The sequence below is a fragment of the Biomphalaria glabrata genome, chromosome 6, assembly GCF_947242115.1.
Source record: "Biomphalaria glabrata chromosome 6, xgBioGlab47.1, whole genome shotgun sequence".
In the NCBI taxonomy this organism is placed as follows: Eukaryota; Metazoa; Mollusca; class Gastropoda; family Planorbidae; genus Biomphalaria; species Biomphalaria glabrata.
The window spans coordinates 3,210,687-3,233,612 of record NC_074716.1 but is presented as its reverse complement, the minus strand read 5'-3'; the positions used below and the strand labels follow the sequence as shown (position 1 = coordinate 3,233,612).

Sequence of the window (22,926 nt, the reverse complement as noted above, 5' to 3'; positions counted from 1 at the left end):
ACAAATGTCCATAACGTCACGTGCTTGCACAATAGAATTGAATACAACATGAGGTGAAGAAGGCGTTTTTTTTTTTCGTAGTAAGGACAAGAAAACAAAATGATTGTATTTGCATTCTACTTCTATATTTGAGTAGTAGCCTATTATGTTGACCTCCTTAAGCGAGATGGAAGTCTGAGCATTATTTATGTCACTCACACAGCAGTTCCCCCCCCCCCCTGTCCACGCAGCTTACGTGAGCAAAGGAACGGAAATATCCGATACAGTTTGGGATCAGTAGCGGCTCAGGTTCTGCCAGGTTGTACCACAGTGGGCCACAATTTCCCTAAGGATCACCAGGTCCTGATTTCTTCTCAGGGTTGTCTCCCGAAGCATTACCCATGTTTGGGTGTAACAGCGGAGATTTAAACTAAATAGTTTTCCTTCTCCTAGATGGGTAGCCAGCCAACGCCAACGAGCCGCTCCTGCCCGAAGCTTACAGGCTTAGCACTGGTTCTCAGAGGCTATTTGAGACGCGTGCCATTGGAAGCGTTTTTTGTAGGTAATGATAGGCTTAAAACCATTACCACTTCCGGCGTTAACTGCCTATTACTAAAGTTAAATCGACATTATTACCAATGTTCTAAAAAAATAATTACATCTTCATTTTGTAAGTCGAACTTTTGTTCTCGCGAAAGATGTTAGCAACAAGACTTATTACTATTCTCTTGAAGCAGATAGTTCCACGCGTCTTTACTAGCTCGAGTCTAGAGTGTAATAACTTCTTAGGCCAGAACGAAAAAATAGTTCCCCAGTAAAGTAGGCCTAGCATCGTTTTACTAACTCTTTCTCTACGTAATTATTTACCACATTCTGGTGGAATCAACGCTGGTATCGTCAGTTAGGAGAGAAAGAGTTAACGCATTTCTGCGTGAGCTGAACTGGCCCGCTACAAGACGTCTTGCCAAACACGAAGATAAATAAGGCTTGTCTTCGAGTCCGAAGATTAATGAGGAATGCAGCATTTCCGTGGCTCCGCAGCCCCAGCTGCGACCTACATATTTTACTTACACCTAGCGCAGGCATAACCGTTGTCCGTCGGTGGTCGATTTAGATTTTCTTTTCGCCGTCTGTCCTCGGCAGAGGATTTTCTTAAAGTCCGCAGTACAAAGAGCGATGTCCTTGCAAACGCCGGTGTGGACAATATAGAGGGACTTCTTAAGGTCCGACAGTTACGCTGGGCAGGGCACGTATCCCGTATGGGGGACGAACTCATGCCAAAAGCAGTCTTTTTTTTTTGTGAGCTGAAAGGTAGTCGACGTAACAGAGGTGCCCCGCGGAAACGCTTTAAAGAGCAGCTTAGGCTCCAAGTTGTTTTAACTGACATAGCAGAGAGCAACTGGTAGCAGGCGGCTTCTGAACAAGACAGCTGGAGGTCACTTACAAAGGCGGCGGGATACAGACCAGGATAACTTAACGATGATCAAGCCCATTACAAACATCACAAGCTCTACTGCCTCATATGTGACACATTAGTATCGACCCTAGTGACGCCACTGGTAAAATATATTTTTGTTTTTGAAATTAATGTAGACTGCATTCGTTTAAAGGCTATATCATGACCGTTATATTTTACAAAAATATATGCGTCCGGTGTCATGGCAGGAAATATGAAGAAGGTTACATGTAAAATGAGGACGTGGAAAAAAAAATTACACCGGGTAGCCTTAAGCTGATTTAATGATATAATATCTGACAAGGTCTATGATATAGTTGTCTGTCGTGTCACGACTTGAATCAATAATTCTAATTTGTCAAAGAGATGACAGTTGTTTGAGGGTTAGGAAATGGAATCGATTACACCGACAGGCATGCTGGGTATGAAGAGAACAAAGCAAACGATCCATTTCAAAAAGTCTTCGCGCTTTAAGTATATGCAAAAGAAGTAGCGACTAGAGAGGCCTTCAAAGGATGTGACGTAATAAAATGATGGCTCTCAATGTCTGGAGGCGCGGTGGCTGAGCGGTAAAGCGCTTGGCATCCGAACAGAGATCCCGGATTCGAATCCTGGTGAAGAATAGAATTTTTAATTCTATGATCTTAGGGGGCCTATGAGTCCATCCAGCTCTAATGGGTACCTGACATTAGTAGGGGAAAAGTAAAGGCGGTTGTTCGTTGTGCTGGCCACATGGCACCCTAATAAAAGCCTAATTAACCGTGGGCCTCAGAAACAAACGATCTTTACATCATCTGCCTTAGAGATCGCAAGTTCTTAACTTTAGGGGTCTTTTTTTACTTTTCAATGTATACTATTATCAACACTAAGTTTCTGTTAATTAATTGTTCTGTTTAATAGCCTACAATAATTTATTCTCTGTGAGAACACAACATAGACTTGATAAATTGTCTGCAATTATATGGGATAGATCACCATTTTGAAGTAGCCAATTCTTGTCAATTTATCATTGTATTTAATTATTTTTGCAATCCAAAAAGACGCCTCTATTTGCAACTACTATTATAATGTTACACATCCGAAATGGCTGACTACGACGCACTCTTAATAATAACTGGGGAAGGAATATACCAGAGATAGAAAATATTACACGTAGGACGTAATTAGCGTCTGAAATAACGTCTGAAATTTATAAGATACAGTTTGTAGAGGAAGAGCTAGCTAACATATGGGCAGAAATGTTTGTGAAATGTTTAATATGTTTTGGATGTTCCTTCATAGTTGAAGATAATTTACTTCCTAGTCCAAATCTCCCGCAAGGACGATGGGAGATGGAAGAGGGCAGGGTTTGAACCCGGGACGAACGACAGTCCTGCACACAAACCTCACAACCAGGCAGGGAAGATTGAATTTACAAAGAGAAAATAAAATTTAGACATTCAATTAGAAATAGATCAAATAACTGGTGCAAATCAAAATCCATATCCACCAAAAATGCACATTCGTCCAATCAGTACGCCAAAATGTGGAAACTTCATACCCAAAAAAAGAGAAACTTAATACAATTTTAACAAAAAATACAATAACTTCCAACTATCACCATCTGCCACAGCTCAAATTCTACTACCCCTAAGCCATTAGAGCATGGATGGGTTGCCTGACTCAGCCAGGAAAACCAACGACCTAGAAGAGTCATGGATTAACATACAAGACTAGATTGATCCATGATACGATTATGACGTAATCATCTTCTCTTGAGACGTCACGTTTATGATGTCACTGGCGATGCACTATGTCTTAGTGATAGCTTAGACAGAGAAGAAAAGAATGACTACAGTGCGGCTGAGCAGAGGCCGGTGTTTCTCTTTTGGATAGAGAAAACAAAATTAGATAGAGACCAGAATTTAAAAAAAAAAGAACACATAAAATGGCGGTATTAACACCATGATTTTTTAAATGAAAAAAAAAAGCACAATCGGCTAGCTGGACATGATGTCAACAACTACTTGGAGACATGCTTGTCATCAAATTTTAAATAACGCTACAGACAATCTTTTGATGTCCTCAAGAAAAGAAAAAACAAGAGCGACAAATTATTGAAAACCTAAAGCTATACGAAGACAAAAGAGATTTCGGGGGCATAGCTTCAGTCAACACAAAACATAAACAATATACAGAGGCGGCCTTAGCAGCGCGCGAGGCCCTTGGCGAGAGTGATATCAGGGCCACGGATATTTGTACGATGGGCTAACGCGGGGTACTCGTGGTCCCATAAGGCGTAGTCCCTGGGGTGGTCGCCCCACTCGCCAACCCCTAAGGCCGCCTCTGAATAGAATAATAATAATTTTTTTGTGGGCTAATTACTGCATTGCCTTCATTTTTTTTTAAAGTGATAATTGGATCGCGCAGACCGATACCACTCTTAAGCTAAATGCAGTCCACAGTAGCACAGAAATCTGAGACGGCTGTGAACAACAGATAGCCGTAGGTGTTATATCAGAGTTTCCGTCTCCTAGACTATCTGCTGACCAACAGCTATAGAGCCCAGTCTGCCGAATTGCCGACTTGGTTCTATATCTAGATCTAGACCTACATCTGGATCTAGTCCTAGAGTTGGTGAATACTAGTAAATCTAGTAATAATAGATGATAAAGGTCTAGCCCTAGCTAGAATCAACAACCAGTCTTTTTTAAAAGTATTTTATTATACTTAGGCTTTACTAGATAGATCTGAATAGAATACAGCGGTTCCCAAAAGGTTAAGTATAAAATCGTTGTAATTTTAGATCTTTATAGAACCACGCAAACATTGCAAGTGTTTCCTTACCTCAAGTGCATCCTTATAATAAGCCCCAGGATTGTCATTCAACGCCTCAGCCAGCCTCTGCAGCCTCTGAATTGCCTCATTGTAATCTCTCTTTTCTGGAACAAACGCGCCCCAGTGGGTGTCGGGCTCGTCACTGAAGGGGAAGAAGTACCTCTTCTCCATTTCCTCGAACGGGTAGTAGTCGACCATTCCCCTCTTGGCGAACGTGGGCGCCGGCTCATACTCCAGCTGAGCGCCCCTGTAGCCCTCAAGGTAAGGGTTATAGTTGCTGCTCTCGCCGTAGACTTCGTAAGGGAGGTAGGGGGCGTCGCCGGCTTCCTCGATGTAAGGGATCTCAATGGGGATCTCCTGGAGCTCGTTCCCTTGACCTTCATCGTACAGGTCAGCGACATTGTCAATAAGTCGTCTATATAGGTAGTCCTTCTCCTCCGGGCTCAGGGCAATGTACTCTTCAGCTTCGTCTCTGGGATCTTCGTTGGCGTATGCCCCGTAGAGGTCTGACAGGCTGTCTCTCTTGATGCGGCGGGCGCCTCTGTGGCCGCTAAAGGGAGATATTCTCCTGGCACGCTTGACCGCTCTTTTCTTTCTGTATAGAGAGTAGGGAATTCTGGGCCGGAAGCCATAATCTGGAAGTAGAATCATCGGGAAATTAGAGACTAGAAATTAGATTTAAGTATGTCTTAATATTATCAGACACACACATACAGAGAGAGAGAGAGAGATAGAGAGAGGGAGAGAGAGAGAGAGAGAGAGAAAGAGAGAGAGAGAGCAAGAAAAAAAAAGAGAGAGAGAGAAAGGGAGAACGAAAACAAAAGCTTGGCACCCGCAATACCAGAAACAAAGTTTTGTTGTTTTTTTTTGTTTTAGAATAAACTAGTGGTGGCTGCCTGGTCGTTTGGTAGGCGCTCTGGACTGTAGTCTCAATGGTGCCTTCCTGGTTCGAACCTGTCGCCGATGCCCCGCTATCTCGCGGGAGGTTTGGGCTAGGATTTAACAATTTTCAGCTCTACAAAAACATATGAAACCTGTCAAACACATCAGACCATTCGTGGAAGATGTTCAAAGTAGTGAGTGTATAATTGCTTGTTTGTTTGATAAATTTTGGATGCAGAAAACAACATCAGTCAGGGTTGTAACTTGGGACAGTCCAGAGCGCACTCCACACCCTTTCCATCTTCATAGTTCCTCTATAGAACAGATTAACGGTTAACGAGGGTGTCATGTGGCCAGCACAACGACCAACCGCCTTTACTTTTCCCCAACTAATGTCAGGTAGCCATTAGGGCCTATACCGAAATTAAAAAATCCCAGTCTCTACCAGGATTTGAACCACGGGACCCCTCGATACGGAAGCTAAGGTTTAACGCTCAGCCACCACACCTCGCTATAGTGTGAGACTGTAAGTTTAAAAATAAGTTCTGTGGCTGCGAGCAATGATACCAAAAATTAAAACAAAAAAAGACTTTTAAAAAGTTGGTTCTGATTTATAATCCTTTATTAAAAAAAATAATAATAATTAAATTTCAGATTTGTTGAACAGAGCAGGCTGCACTTTAAGCTATGGCTATGACATGAAAGAGGAGTGCTGCATTTATTATTAAATGAATGGATTTTATTATTTTTTTTTTATAGAAAAGGGAGATAAGCATTTGTAATATTGAGATATATGGCCGCACTTATATAGTATTCTCCCTTTACTCAATATAAACTTCGTTTTATATTTTGCTCCATACAATTTCAAACAGGTTTCATACTGAGGCTCGGATAGGCGTCAATTGTGTATGTGTGTTTGTGTGCGTGTGTAAATGACACTTGAGCAGACGTGTGTATGTGTGTGTCTCTGTGTCAGATGACATTAACAAAGTTCCAGCCTACAGAAAACTGCCCCGAGCCACTACTTGTATTAAATTACTATCTCCAGAAGAACACGGTAGTCACGTGACATAATACGTCAGGTAAGAGAAGTAGAATTTTATTCTGTGCAATATGATTTGATGATAGTCAATCTACGTAGTTGTATATTTTGTTGATCAATTTTGTATTTTATACATACAACTTTCCATTCAGGCAACGAACCAGGTGTATAAAATAAAGGAAGTATTGATATGCTATATTGTTGTTGTTTTTTAAGTTAACGGGAATATGAATTTTTTTTTCTTTTTGCCCTTTTTAGCACAGCAGATTGAATTTTCTAAGCTACTCGCTTTGTAGTCCTGTTTCGTGTCTTTGTCATTGTTTAGTTTATCATTGAACCCCACCCCCACCCCCATGCCTAGACTCTATTGGAGATACCGTACCAAAACAAAGTAATTTAGTTCATTAACTAATTAGTTAGTTTTTTTTAAATTGATCTTTTGTTGTCAGCTAAAAGAAATAATTGTGCAAAATTGAAGATTGATCCGATATTGGGTGTCGGAGAAATAACGTGTACAAACTTTTGGCCAGACAGACAGACAGAGTGAATTGATATAAGCTTTGTAAAAATAAAAAAATAAACTGAATGAACTATTGAGAATTGCGATCAAGAGATACATCAAAGTTGTTAAGTCATTGACTTATGTAAACTGAGAACTACTGACCTCGGTAAGGTGAGTTGAAATATAAGATTGGATACAATTCTGAATTGATTGCGTTGTCGTCTGCGCTGTTGACGTTCATGTCAAGGCCGTTTTCAGCATCCTTGTCCTGAATGTCGTGCAAGAATTGATCCACCTCGTCCCCTTGACCATCGGCCAACTCAGCTAGCTCACTGCTGGGCTCCTCAGCGGCTGTCTTCTCTGCTGCGTCCTTGACCTCTTGGGTTAGCTCTTCTTTGACCAATTCTTTCACTTCCTGTTTCGTGACCCCGTCTGCCTTCTGCAAATGGAAAAGAAAAAAAAAAAGAAGACAAAATCATACAACAATTTAGCAGATCTCAGCAGATTGCTGGGATACTCGGCTGACCTAATTTGGTGGGAAATTGAGCAGCTAAGTGAGTTCTCCTAATGGTATAGCAGAACTCGGTAAAATGTTAGAATAACAAAATTTGTACAAAAACAGCAAAGTTTTAAAGACATGGATGGTGGAGCCAGGGTGACAGGAATCGCCATTTAAGACTAAGACTAAGACTGCTTTATTGATCCTTACGGAAATTTGTTGTGATTAAAATATAGCGATAACTATGCATATAAGCAGTCTTTCATTGATACTTTTATATTATATATAAAATAAAATTATGTTATGAATATTATTTAAGGCCTATTGGCTGAGTGGTAAAGTGGATGGCTTCCGGGGGTTTGAATCCTAGTAAAGACTGTGAATTTTTAATTTGGGTATATTTCGGGTGCGTATGAAAGGTCGTTGGCGCTGGCCACCATGACACCGTAGGCAACAGAAACAGATGCACTCAGGTGCATCATCTGCACTGTAGATCGCAAGGTCTGAAAGGGAACCATTTTAGAACACATATGATTGTTCCTAACCGGAACATAGATTCTTTCAATTGAAAACCAGAAAGAGGAAACAAAAAGACAAAGAGCTTCACCGAGGGACATCTATGATGAAGCCAATCGCCAGAGTGGGTCCAGCTATTATTATTATAGCTTTTATATAGCGCTACTTTCATGCTTATAGCATGCTCAGAGCGCTTTGGTCCAATCTCATTTGTGGACCGGTGGGGGGGGGGGAGGGGGTATCTAGGAGTTGGTTTTCCGTGCTGCCTTTAGGCGATCAGTAAACGCAACTCTGCCCGAGTCGGGTGTCGAACCTCGAGCCCCCTTCTAGGTAGCCGAGACAAGCTAAGTTCAAGCGCACTTAGCCTCTCGACCACGCTTCCCATGCTATAACATGGCAACGAGCTGTTCGTCTCCACTGACCACAAACATTCAGGTCTCGCTTCTACAAACAGACATTTGGACCTTTTTTCACCTTACCCACTAAAACAAACAGCGCTGTTACTGTATCACAGACAAAATGGAACAAATGCGTTCTTGCAGCGTTCAGTTGTGGCCTTAATGGGCGGAAGTCGTCTATTTGCAGACGATCTGACGTAGTCTTAGTAGCGCATAAGCTTTAAATCGAATAGTAATCAAGTCATTTTTTCAAAAGCTTTACAACTCAATCTGTCTGTGACATGGTAAAAAGTTTCAACACGTTAATTCTCCGACACCCAATCTTGGATCAAGCTGAAATTTCGCACAATTATTTCTTTTACCTGACAACAAACGAATCAATTAAAAAAAAATAAGTTAGTTAATTAGGTAATCAATTACTTTGTTTGTTATATCAAACAAGGGAAAGAAATTGTATTAGACCGAAGCTGTGGAATAAGCTGAAATAGTCCCCTTTGTAGGTCGCCACTTCAAAGTAAGTTTGAAACAAACGACAGATAACTATACAATCTTATATAATCATAAGCACCTCCCTAGCAGAGGGGTTAGTATGTCGGCTTGAGTCGTGAGTTCGAATTTCGGTCGTTCGCCCCCCTCCCTTTTTTTTAGTAAATACTTTTAAAAAACGATTATGGTCAAATTGACCCTGAAAACATCCCTTTCTTTCTACCCCCCCCCCCCCCCATTAACTTCCTTTTCCCAACAGGTCCAGATTATTGATAGGATAATAATACCTTCTCATCCTATCAATAATCCAATAAAGAAAAGCTAAAAGCATGAATTAGCACTAAACAAAAACAATATTTCCAATTGGACAGATTTATTATTATTGGTCTAGATCTATTACAAATTGAATTTCATCACTCATCCAATCTAATTGATACAATTACACTTCGTATAAGCTATGCGTTTTTTTTTCAAAGTATTTAAAACTTATTTTTCTGGGTTTTAAATCGAGATTGAAAGACGTAACAATGTCCGAGGGTGCTTACTTTATCAAAGCAAAAGGCTGTAATAATGTTTTAATAATATCAATATATATTGCAAAAAAAAAGTACTTTAAACTTCAGACGTATGCCTGTTCGAGTCGCGTGTATTTTATTTAATAGTGATCACAAACATCTATTATAATTCCCCCAGCTCCCAAAGATGACGTCACGTCTGCTGATGACAATGAAGACGTCTGATCGTCTGCCACAAAGACAGATCAAAATAGCTTCAACTACCCCAGGGACTTCTAGATCTTTAAGGGAACGTTTCAGTCATGCTGCAAGTCATATACCACTTTCTATTTTCACGAAGAGCTCTTCATTGTGGTAGAGAATATAATACACTCTAACATTTATATAGAGATCACAGACTAGTAAACAGAACTGAAGCGATATATATAGGTTTCTATCTATTTATATTTTCAATTCATTACCAATGTTATATTTTCCTTTAAATAGCGCGTCTACCATGCCCAGTGCATTAATCTCAGCTCTTTTGGGGACATATTGGGGGCGGGGTAGGTGCGAAGCAGGACGTTTTGGCGCGAAGGTCGTTTTGGCGCGAGCCGTTTTGGCGACGGGACGTTTTGGCGCGAGATACATTATGCACGTTTATTGTATTATTTCTTTTAAAAAAATTATTGATATCTATGTTTTGCATGAGTGTTTGTGTTAAGACATATTTTTCACGTACTAAATGTAAATGTGTGTTTGTGTTTCACATCATTTACTTTAATAAACATTTTGGCTTGTGTATGTGTGTTTATTAAGAGGCACTCTTTTATTTTCAAAAAAGTTTTTGAAGATATTATTTTAAAATTAAAAACAAAATGAAACGATGATAGACTAAAAATTGATGCAATTATTTGTTTACATTAACATTGGTGTATTTAATGACTGTATGGTATCTCCAGCTATACATACCAAACACTTGCTAAAAAAAACAATTCGCTGAACGGTGTTAGAATTCATACTATACATACAATATTATGGTAGAGTGAAATAAACATTGTTATAAAAGCTACGTGCTTATTAAATTTTCGTCAAATGATATCTCGCGCCAAAACGTCTCCAAAACGGCTCGCGCCAAAACGTCCTGTTGCCAAAACGGCGGGGCCAAAACGTCACGTACCGGGGTAGGTGTGATTATAACAATTCAGCTCGATTCACATTTAGAATTAAAAAACCCAACTCGAGATCCGGATTTGAAGTTATAGCGACTAGTCGACCGGCGGCGTAGCATACGCCGCTATTTTGTAGGGCAGGCCTTAGGCCACTGCAACCTATGCGACCGCAGTGGGTACCGCACTTTCATAGGGCCCGCGCTGATTCTAGGTGTATAAATTATTAAATTAAACCCTTTTTTTTTCGCCTCTAAAATTACGTGGGGTAACTCTACTCCGTCCGACTTGCAGAAATAAAAGAGTGATCTTTCTATTACTTAATGTCCAAACTCATCAGCCATGAAGAGAACTATATATAGAGATTGTACATAAAACACTGAACCATAATCTTCAAATACAAAAATAAAACCTAATAAAATACTAAGAAAGACACAAAGATAAAGGCAAATTCCTCGTTCCATATGCTAGGACAAATTTGTACAAATGCTCCTTCTTCCCTAGCGCTATTAGAGGCCAATTAGAGCTTGTAATGGGTTGCTTGAGCTAGCCAGGAAAACCACTGACTTGGCAGAATTAAAATATTGGTTAACATGCATGACTATTCGCGTAGGACGTAATCATCTTCTTTTTTGAAGTAACGTCTGTATTCTATAAGATAAGACTCGAGCCCCTAACTCGGGTAGCAAAGTGATTAATGTCTCTCAGTTGCAAGCTTAAGTTTCAAGTCTAAAGAAAGGTTCTGAAGTTATTTTGTGTAAATCAATGAACAAATGCTAAAAAATTAAACGGAACTACCTGAGAGGGCGCTTTAGGTATTATCCGGGAGGGCGCTTTAGGTATTACCCGGGAGGGCGCCTTAGGTATTACCCGGGAGGGCGCTTTAGGTATTACCCGGGAGGGCGCTTTAGGTACTAACTGGGAGGGCGCTTTAGGTATTACCCGGGAGGGCGCTTTAGGTACTACCCGGGAGGGCGCTTTAGGTATTACCCGGGAGGGCGCTTTAGGTATTACCCGGGAGGGCGCTTTAGGTATTACCTGGGAGGGCGTTTTAGGTATTACCCGAGAGGACACTTTAGGTACTACCTGGGAGGGCGTTTTAGGTATTACCTGGGAGGGCACTTTAGTTTCTGCTTCTTGAAGGGCAGCTTCCATCTCTTCTTTCATCTTTTCCTGATCTTTGTTTCTCTCCAGGGCGGCCTCTGCCCTGGCATTCATATCTGGGGGTACAGGAAGCGCATCATGCGCCACGACCACCCCAGATTTGTCCTTCTCATCCAAGGGCGCCACCGGGAGCAACAAATTGCTGAGGTCTGACTTCTTGGCTAAAACTCTTGGCTTATTTTGTTGGTTTCCGAAATTAATGGTTTCCTGCGCACGTTTGGCTGAAATAGAACAAGGAATATTTGTCAACTAAAGAGACCAATACGTACAAGAATATAGTCAGGAAAACAAAGAGAAAAATTTCTTCAATAAATCCAAGGGACAGGGCCCGCTTTAGGCATAGGTAAACTAGGCAGCTGCCTATGGACCTTCGTTTTGTGGGGGCGTCACACAGGACTAAAACATTGCGAAACTTCTATCAAATCTCAAATATAGTAGAGCACTAGGGCCCTACCTTTACTAGCCTAGCTCTAAGTTTCTACAATGACACAGGGTATATTGACAAAAGTTCAATCTACTTGTTAGACTATTTATGTTTGACAGAAGATCTTGATGTTGTTTTGTTTTTTATGAATTGGGTAGTTGTATTTTTTCAATGTTTATTTTTAGTGTGCCATTTCATCCGGGGCCATGAAATTCACATTGCCTAGGGCCTCTCATTAGCTAAGTCGGGCCTTGCGAGGGTTTATCTTCAATAAAACAAAAAGAATAACTTCCTTTTAAACAAACTTGACTTGCGAAACGAAATCGAATGTTGACCACACTGTAAGTAAAGTAAAAAAGTAAAGTTCCCCTTTCAGACCTTGTGATCTATAGGGCAGATGATGTAAAGGTCATCTGTTTCTGTGGCCTACGGTTAACGAGGGTGTCATGTGGCCAGCACAACAACCATCCACCTTTACTTTTCCCCAACTTACGTCATTAGAGCTGGGTGGACTTAGAGGCGCCCAAGGATCCCGAAAAAAAAAATCCCAGGATTCGAACCCGGGACCTTCGGTTCAGAAACCAGGCGCTTTAGCGCTCAGCCACCGTGCCTCCCTGAGCACACTGCACACATAGGGGCCTATCAAAATCCCTTTTTTCTGCATTTCATAGAACTGGAGTTCTGTGTTTGCTTTAGTCGCTTCCTTTCATATTTCCTCCATTTCTTTTAAAGTACGAAACTTGTGGATGTTAGTGTTTAGTTGGGTTCGTCTCACTCGTTTATTCCTATTAGTTGTTTTAGGGTTAAATTAATAGGCCATCACAAGGAAATAAAACAACACAAAAACAAACCCAGGAATAAAGTTTCGAAAGAATCAATATCGATGCTTAACAGAGATCAATAGTTATAGAAGGCCTGAACACTGTCCTGTGACGTGGCAACTAGCTATTGGTCTAAATTGCCCGTAGGTTGTGATATCCATTGAGAAACGCTCCCCTCCGCTCCCCCCCCCCTTTTCCGGTTGGTCGTCGCTTTGTGTCATCTTCTAAGTAGGACCGTTGAGAACGGAAACCGTTTTCTGTTACAAGATCGACTCAAAAAAAAACAACAACAACAACAAAAAAAAAAAAAACAACAGATTTTATATAAAGACATTTCAATGCGTCTCCGCTATCGTGATTCTACTCTACTTTCATATGTCAGTGCGGTTGAATATCTCACAACTGTCGCACATCGTTTTGTGTGAAAAAGTTAAAAAAGGGGAGAAAAGGTCAGCGACTGACGTCTAAGTTAGCACGTGATCTATCGATGATTACATTCATTATACAAGTACGTCTGATTTATGCACAGCGAATGATCCTCGCATTGACCAGTACTGCCGCCTTTATTTGATCTTATCATAAAAGTTTTTTAAAAGTTCTTATCTTCTTATCTTATCTTATAAAATACAGAAGTTACTTCCGAAATGTAGATGATTACGTCCTACGCGTGTCCCCAGTCAATCAAGTCATGCATGTTAATCAATGACTCTGTCAAATCAATGTTTTCTTGGTTGACTCATGCAACCCATTCTATACTCTAACAGCACTAGGGAAGAAGGAGTATTTGTATAACTTTGTTTTAGTATATGGAACAAGGAATATACCTTTATCTTTGTGTCTTAAACTGAACTGAGAATTTTCATTTTTTTTAAACAATGAATAAGATGATTCAGATTATTTCAGACGCCAGGAGAACGTGCATATTTGCAGTGGGCTAAATGCTGGGATAACTAAAGCGAAAGACAGAGAGGAATGGAGAAATACGGTCGACGAGTCTTGCACGGGGCAATACAGAGTGTTGTGGTCGCTGACTCAAAATCTGTACTACAGGCTTTGCAAAGCCCTGGACCATGGCCCCTCAATATCGACACTGTCATCTTGGCTTCACATAACATCAAACAACGCTTTTGCACCCCTGTAATAATGCAGTGGGTACCGAGTCACATAGGTGTGACTGGCAACACTATTGCAGACTCCTTGGCCCACCAGGGAGGGCAAATTCCACCAACTGAACAGGCTGTAAGCTTTCATCAAGCCCTGGCTATAATACAAAAAACAGAAATGGAAAAGTGGTTTGAGTGCTGGGGCAAGTCCCAAAAAGCCCGTGGAGTCTAGGAGCGCATGAGGCGCCCTGACCGCACTTCCCCGTGGTGGAGGCTGTCCAGGCCTGAGCAAGCTATTATAGCACAGTGCAGGACAGGTCACTGTCCTGTTGGCTCATATTTCTCACGGCTATGGCCAAATTTCGATTCACGGTGCCCCCACTGCGAAGAAGAAGAGGAAACCGTGCCTTATATTCTGTTTGACTGCCCCAGACCCAGATCTCCGCCTCGACAGGTCTGGAAAACCAAAAATTCTCGACCTGGCAAGGCAGCAGGGTTTCTGTCCAGGATTTTTGCAAGAGAGCATTTAAGCCTCTCAAGCCCTCACTCAAATGGAGTTGGATGATGATGATGATGCATGGTGCCCCAAAGGTCCAATAGACTAAGGGATAGGTAAAAGGTAAAGGTAAAAATGCTGGGAACAGCTTCACCATCAAACCCTCCCACCCACAACTTACTATTACTTTACCTTCGCTCTTCTTTCTGTGAGATAAAAATGTTGTAGACGCAGAGTGAATACATTTCTATAGCTCAGATCACAGGAAAACGCACGGGAGGAACTTTCAGACCCACTTCCTGGCTGGGTGGGGGGAACCTGCCAATACTATCTCCAGAAATAACTTTTTTTCTAATTTAGAGAGGAGTTTACATTTATATTTGAAACACTACTTCCAAAAGAAAAAAGACTAAGCGACTATTAAAAAAAAATTTGATCTAAAATCTAAAATACTAGTCGACCCACGGCGTAGCATACACCGTTATTTTGCAGGGCCGGCCTTAGGCCCCTATGTGACCGCAGTGTGCCCCGCACTTTCAAAGGCGACCCGCGCTTATTTAAATTATTAAATTAAACCATTTTAAACTACCCAAGAAAAGAAAATGATTAAAATCGCTGCCTAAAAAAAAGTTTCTGAAATACAACAAAGTTTCCATAAAATAGACTCCCACCCCCTCCCACGTGACAGACTGACACCAGGGTTACAATTGAAGTCCGGATTCAAAGTCTTAAAACAAGATAACACGCCATAAAATAACTTTGGTTTGACTGAGAAAGTTACAGAAACAAATACAAAGATATCACGTGACATTTGTTTCGCATAGAGACAAAGGCCTGTGATTGTAATTTATCCCAGTCGTCATATAACATGTTGCCAGTGTGGGTGTCCAATGTGTGATTCAGTATCAGTGGTGTGTCAGGGTGGGTGTCAATGCTGGTAGGCCCGTTAGTGCCAATGTGGGTGGATACTATATAGGTTTTACAGCTCTTGTCAATTTCATCTCATTTTCCTTCTTTAAAAAAATTAATATGCATAGTTTAGTTTTAAAATGTATATTTATCAGTTTGTGGAGGGCTCTGAGTTGATGCACTGACGTAAATCCGGAACTGCTAAAAATAGACACTTCTGAACCCCCACAGTGTTGCCAACATTTAAAGTATTGTGGGAAAAATTTAAAAAAAAAAAGAGTTTTTGACTTGAGGTTTTTGTTTTTTAGCGGCCCCCGAAAGGGGAATACACACTGTTAGTTTTGTGTGGTATGTCTGTCTGTCCGTCCATCCGTCCGTCCCGTTTAGATCTCGTAAACTAGAAAAGATGTTGAAAATTCGTCATCATAATATTTTAGACCATTGAAAGTTCGGATGCAACAGCTACTTTTTCTCTTTAATTTTTAAAATTAACTATGCAAGCATTTTTTTTCATACAAAAATAAAAATACACCATTTTACAAGCTGTCTCTGTGAACTTTTTTTTTATTAAGAATAGTTTTAAAAATTAATATGTGAAATAGAAAGAAAAAGTGTGTGGGGTTCGAACTTGGACATACATCGCCAAGTCATCGCGAAGTGCACACCACACGAGCAGGAAGCCACCATGCACGATGATATTGTTGTAATTGAACTGTGAGGCTGGTCAGCGTAGCCCTATGGGTAATCAACCGACACATGCGACACAGGCCTGTGTACTTAAAAAAGGACTGACGTAAACATTTTCCGTGTAGGTCGACGGTATTTTGGTTATCTAACTATGAACTATGTTTTTTTTTTTTTTAAAGATTGGGTCCAGTCAGTCGGACTCAGGGAGGAAAAAGAACGTTAAGAAAAGAACGATATTCATGGTTTACAAGTTGTGTCTAGCTGTTCTATTCAGACATTGACTTCTGCCCATTTGGAGAGCATCTAATTGTTTTTCTCATCATTATTTATTACACTCATTAAAGTGTCTCGTTATATCAGAGCCCAAGTTGTCAGGTTCTTGAATTAGCCACATTCTTTTGTCAAGGGGTTATAGAGAAGCGTAACAATATACTAAAGCTCGAAAATTGTAATAAAATACATCCTACAAGCAATGCCTTTTCCCGTTGTTCATATATCTAATAGTTTGGCACATCGGCACAATTTAGGCCATGTCGTGCCCATAATCCCTCAACACCGATAACAGTAAACTCAGGTGTACCTCAAGGAACAGTCTTGGGTCCACTACTATTTTTAATTTACATAAATGATTTACCAAATTGCATTAGTTCAGGAACAAAAGTCAGATTATTTGCAGACGATTGCATAATATATAGAACAATAAAAACAACACAAGACACAGAAATTTTACAAAGAGAATTAGATGAATTTTAGAAATGGGAATCAAATTGGAGCATGTCTTTCCACCCAGAAAAATGTCAGTTGTTAAGAGTAACAAAAAAAAACTAAAACAAATTAATTCCACTTATCGTATTCATGGCAAACCAGTAACACAGACTAAAAACTCAAAATACCTAGGTGTTATAATAAATGTAAAACTGTCATGGAATCCACATATTGATGAAACTACAAAAAAATCAAACAAAGCATTAGGATTTATTAAAAGAAATTTCTATAAATCAAATAAGAACATAAAACTAAAATGTTATTTAACCTTGGTTAGGCCAATAATAGAATATGCATCCTCCATTTGGGACCCCTCAATTCAAGAAAACATTAAGAAACTGGAACATACACAAAATAGAGCAGTGAGATTCATAACAAAACGAATATTCACATTTGACTAGAGTAACACCTTTAGTAAAATCACTAAATTTAGAAAGCCTTCAGGACAGAAGGCTCAAAAGTAAAGTAGCAATTATACATAAAACACTGAACCATAATCTTCAAATACAAAAACAAAATTTAATAAAATACTCTGAAAGACACAAAGATAAAGGCACATTCCTCGTCCCATATGCTAGGACAAATTTGTACAAATACTCCTTCTTCCCTAGTGCTATTAGAGCATGGAATGGGTTGCCTGAGCTAGCCAGGAAAACCAGTGACTTGGCAAAATTATTTTTGGTTAATATGCATGACTAAATGCATGACGCGTAGGACGTAATCATATTCTTTTTTGAAGTAACGTCTGTATTATATAAGATAAGAAGATAAGAGTTATTCTCCCTTCATATCTCAAGAGCTAATTTGTTTTTACAGGTAAGTCATCAAAAAACAAGGACTATTCACATTTATAAAAACTAATGAGATACTTAGTACTGAAACAAAAAAATATACAAACGTGTTATACATAAAAAAAAGGGACCACTATTCAGCGCTAGATAACACATTCGCATGGAGAGAAAATGGTGCGTTGAATATAGGGATTCGACAACTCCCCTTACCAGCAACCCAAGAACAGGGCGAAGAAATCACTTTACCAGCCAGGCTCACAGAAAGAATCTTTTTTGACCGGTAGTGTTTTGCCAGCCCGCACTTTGCCACACAGGGGTCAACAGTCACATGACGCGATCTGCGGATTTGTACCTTGAGTACCACTAGTGCTGTCTTTATTTATAAGTTACATGTAAGAATGTTTGTTTTACATATATCGGATGTTTTACATGTTTCGGATGTTCCTTCTGAGTTGAAGTTATCCTACATTCTAGTCCAAACATCCCGCAGGACGACGGGGGATGGCAGCCATCCATTGCTTGTGCCAATAATTATTTACATTGAAGTGTTCCAAAAATTGTATATATTATTGTGACATAAAGGCAGTTTTTGAAAAACCTTTTTGGTCTAAATGTGTGTGTGTGTGCGTGTGTGTGTGCGTGCTTGTGTGTGTGCGTGTGTGTGTGTGTGCGCTGTAAATTGTAATTGTACAGTCCGATTAATAATAAAAGGAAAAAATAATTTTTGATGGTTTAGGACGGTAGCTCACAGCAAACAAACAATTTAAAGCTAGATCGATACAAAGACATAATCGATACTGGTACTTTGAGGTAAACATTAAAACTGGCGGCTTTTGTAGAACAAGAGAATCGGTCCTGTCACTTCTTCGCGATACTGTAATGGAGTACGTGAGAAATTACTTCTGCCATCTTAAAGGGCAAACAACTCAGTTTTTGTTTGATGTCGCCCGATGCCGCGTTTATCCCCCCTGTTCTAAAAAAAGAACACATTTCACTAAACATAACGTGAGTTAAATAAAATGAAGCTTTAAGACACTGTTTTTTTTTAAACTTTTAAATTAAAAGTAATTCTGCCAGGAGCGATAAATCAGAAGAAGAACAAATAAAAGGGAAATAACCTATTGAACTGTTGAGTAAAATAATTGTTTAAACAGTAGGCACTGCGTGGGTTTGAAGATTGCGAATGGCGTGGGTGGGATGTGGACTGAGCTAGCTATTCGATTTCCCTGAACATAATTTAATCGTCTGGAATGTGTCGCTGGTGCTATAAACCGCTAGGCTAAGTGAGGGGTTTCAAGTTCGAGTCCCGATGTCAACTTCGGAGTTTTAATTTGAGGATTGACTCAAGCTGATGACCAGCTGGTCACGGCTTAAAAAAAAAACCCGGCAAACTAAAACTTTGAGGCCATATCAAAAGGTCCTCAGGGCTAGCCAAGACCTTCCTTCAGGGAACAGTACCAGGAAAAAGAAGAAGAGGCAGGCACAGAAAGCGACGGTAATAGAATGGACGGGCCTGTCATTGAAAGTCGAGTCATTAAGAAATCGCGTACATGACACACACACACAAACAACCAAAACAAACAACACGCTTATTCAACTATTTCATTATTTAAACAAGCAAAAGTTTTTTAAAAATATGTAAAAAAATAACAAAGCTTTTATTAAGTGTAATAATTAGTTTGTATCTGTCATGTAATTCAGCTTATACCACCATCTTAGTCAAGTACTATTTCTTTCCCTTGGAGAGGGGACTAATTCAGCTTGTATACCACCACTTCATTCAAGTACAATTTCTTTCCCTTGTTTGAGATACCAAACAAAGTAATTTATTACCAATAGTTAATTAACTAATTAGTTAATTTTTATGAAATGTTGTGTTGTCAGGTAAAAAAATATAAAAAATATCAAAGCTTTTATTAAGTGTATTAATTAGTTTGTATCAGTCATGTAATTCAGCTTATACCACCATTTTAGTCAAGTACTATTTCTTTCCCTTGGAAAGGGGGCTAATTCAGCTTATACCACCACTTCGTTCAAGTACAATTTCTTTCCCTTGTTTGAGATACCAAACAATTTAATTTATTACCAATAGTCAATTAATTGGTTAATTTTTATGACGTGTTGTGTTGTCAGGTAAAAGAAATAGTTGTTCTTCATCTTGATCTGAGATTGGGTGTGGGAGAAATAACGTGTACAAACTTTTGGCCAGACAGACACACAGACAGACACACAGACAGACAGAGTGAGTTGATATAATCTTTGTAAAAACAACAACAACAACAACAAGCTTACGGTGATCAACCATTTCATAATTAAAACAAAAAAATGAATGTCTAACATTTCATAATTAAAACAAGACATGAATGTCTAACAGCTCTTGGTGACCTCTTTTAAAGAGCAGAACCTTATTTCCAACCTCTTATGTCTTTGCACTGTTATCCCCCACCCCCACGCACCTTCTTAACCCCCCCCCCTCTCTGTCTCTAATTTATTATTGAGCATTCTGTTCTTCCCGGTTTCTTGACTTCACATTATCATGAAAGATAAAATTTCAAGTTCCATTAACTCCGGTCTTTGATGGCGGGTTGCGGGACTTGGGATATGATTGCAATAACAACAGTTTGTATTGATTCTTGATTCATTGCGGGGGGGGGGGGGGGCATTCTGGTGGCTGAAACAAAGGGAGGTAAATGATGATTTCTAGCTTTTAGTGAATTAAATGTCAGTATACTGAGAGACAGAGAGAGAGAGACAGAAAGAAAGTCAGAGAGAGAGAAAGAGAAAGAGAGAGACAGACAGAAAGAAAGAGAGACAGGGAGAGAGAGACAGAAAGAAAGACAGAGAGAGAGACAGACAGAAAGAGAGACAGAGAGAGAGAGACAGAAAGAAAGACAGAGAGAGAGACAGAAAGAAAGACAGAGAGAGAGAGACAGACAGAAAGACAGAGAGAGAGACAGAAAGAAAGACAGAGAGAGAGACAGAAAGAAAGACAGAGAGAGAGAGAGACAGAAAGAAAGACAGAGAGAGAGAGAGACAGAAAGAAAGAGAGACAGAAAGAGAGAGACAGAAAGAGAAACAGAGAGAGAGACAGACAGAAAGAGAGACAGAGAGAGAGACAGACAGAAAGAGAGACAGAGAGAGAGAGACAGAAAGAAAGACAGAGAGAGAGAGAGAGACAAAAAGACAGTGAGAGAGAGACAGAAAGAAAGACAGAGAGAGACAGAAAGAAAGACAGAGAGAGAGAGACAGAAAGAAAGACAGAGAGAGAGACAGAAAGAAAGACAGAGAGAGAGACAGAAAGAAAGACAGAGAGAGAGACAGAAAGAAAGACAGAGAGAGAGAGAGAGACAGAAAGAAAGACAGAGAGAGAGACAGAAAGAAAGACAGAGAGAGAGACAGAAAGAAAGACAGAGAGAGAGAGAGACAGAAAGAAAGACAGAGAGAGAGAGAGACAGAAAGAAAGACAGAGATAGAGACAGAAAGAAAGACAGAGAGAGAGACAGAAAGAAAGACAGAGAGAGAGAGACAGAAAGAAAGACAGAGAGAGAAAGACAGAAAGAAAGACAGAGAGAGAGACAGAACGAAAGACAGAGAGAGAGAGAGACAGAAAGAAAGACAGAGAGAGAGAGAGACAGAAAGAAAGACAGAGAGAGAGACAGAAAGAAAGACAGAGAGAGAGACAGAAAGAAAGACAGAGAGAGAGACAGAAAGAAAGACAGAGAGAGAGAGACAGAAAGAAAGACAGAGAGAGAGACAGAAAGAAAGACAGAGAGAGAGACAGAAAGAAAGAGAGAGAGACAGAAAGAAAGACAGAGAGAGACAGAAAGAAAGACAGAGAGAGAGACAGAAAGAAAGACAGAGAGAGAGACAGAAAGAAAGACAGAGAGAGAAACAGAAAGAAAGACAGAGAGAGAGACAGAAAGAAAGACAGAGAGAGACAGAGAGAGACAGAAAGAAAGACAGAGAGAGAGAGAGAGACAGAAAGAAAGACAGAGAGAGAGACAGAAAGAGAGAGACAGAGAGAGACAGACAGAAAGAGAGATAAAGAGACAGAGACAGTAAGAAAGAGAAAGAGAGACAGAAAGAGACTAAAAGACCGACAGAAAGAGAGAGACAAAAAGAGAGAGACAGAAAGAGAGACAGAGAGAGACAGAGAGAGAAACAGAAAAAGAGAGACAGAAAGAGACAGCAAGAGAGAGATAAAGAGACAGAGAGAGACAGAGAGAGATAAAGAGAGAGAGACAGAGAGACAGACAGAGAGAAATAGAAAGAGAGACAGAGAGAGACAGAAAGACAGATAGAGAGAGAGATAAAAAGAGAGACAGAAAGAGAGACAGAAAGAGACAGAGAGAGAGAGACAAAGAGAGAGAGAGAGAGAGAGAGAGAGAGAGAGATTTGAATGACGGGTTTTCGGTGGTAAGGGACCTTGAAGTGGACACTAATCTTTTTATATTGGTCGATGGGAAAGTTTGGTAAACAATGTATAAAAGTGCTATTCTGAATTGCACATAGGAATGGTGGCTGAGTGGTAAAGCTCATGGCTTTCAAGCCAAGAGGTCCTGGGTTTGGATCTCGGTGAAAACTTGGAAAATTGCGAATCATGGATTCTAACTGCAGAGTTAGAGAGGAGGAATCTAGCCATGGAATCGAGATACTACAGAAGAATTCTTGGTATCGCCTACAAAGACAGCATCACAAATTACAATGGCGACTGGGCTCAGAAAAACTTTCTAAACATTCTAAAAAAAAAAACAAAAAAAAAACGAAAGCCAAGACTGTTCGACCGTATCCCAAGATTCAGAAGGCTCGCAAAGTCCTTCCTGCTGGGAACAATTCCAGGACAAGAAAGGAGAGGCAGACAAAAAATATGGGAAGACAGCATTAAAAAAACGGACGGGCCTGTTATTGAAAACGACTCTAATCCTGGCAAAAAACACAAACACACTATACCAGGGGCGTAGCTAGGAATTTTTCATCGTTTTGGGGCCCGGGAGGCTTGACCTCTTTGGGGGCCCCTGCATTTTGCGTAATATTTAATATTTTATGTAAAAAAAAAAACACTCAATTGGGGGCCCCCTCAAGTGGGGGCTAGGGGGGGATTTTCAAATTCCTCCCCCCACTCTAGCTACGCCACTGCACTACATATCTTAATTTCAAGAGTAGATTTAAAAAGGTTTACATAAAGTAACAAAAAAAAAAAAGTAAAGTTCCCCTTTCAGACCTTGTGATCTACGGGGCAGATGATGTAAAGGTCATCTGTTTCTGGGGCCCACGACTAACGAGGGTGTTATGTGGCCTTACAAAAAAAAAAAAAAGCTTCTCTAGCATGGACGAATATCCTCGAATCAAATTTGTAAACGTTCTTGGCTAATTATAGCACGTGTTCACTATTAGCATAGTTAATTTATTTGTGTTAATTTTTTAAATACTTTATTTTCTTTCACTAAAATACATATTCCAACGTCACCCCTATGTCACTCGGCATTAATGACGTTAGCTTTCGATTTGTAGGACATTTAAATTCAT

General features: G+C 40.0%; 2 protein-coding genes across 5 annotated transcripts in view; both read right to left on the bottom strand.

The window, feature by feature from the left end:
- LOC106061980 (proteasomal ATPase-associated factor 1-like) overlaps positions 1 to 17,842 on the bottom strand; it is a 164,626-nt gene extending 146,784 nt beyond the window's left edge. Inside the window, exon 1 of the mRNA XM_056034108.1 lies at positions 17,830 to 17,842. The gene's annotated coding sequence lies outside the window, so the exon portion shown is untranslated. The remainder of the gene's footprint in view (positions 1 to 17,829) is intronic.
- Positions 1 to 22,926, bottom strand: part of LOC106061432 (uncharacterized) — a 73,563-nt gene that overhangs the window by 6,300 nt on the left and 44,337 nt on the right. For all 4 annotated transcript variants that reach the window (XM_056034102.1, XM_056034100.1, XM_056034101.1 and 1 more), the window contains exons 3-5: positions 11,351 to 11,625; positions 6,841 to 7,117; positions 4,262 to 4,887 (exon numbers count right to left, since the gene is read on the bottom strand). In XM_056034102.1, the coding sequence (XP_055890077.1) occupies positions 4,262 to 4,887; positions 6,841 to 7,117; positions 11,351 to 11,625 (1,178 nt within the window). The remainder of the gene's footprint in view (positions 1 to 4,261; positions 4,888 to 6,840; positions 7,118 to 11,350; positions 11,626 to 22,926) is intronic.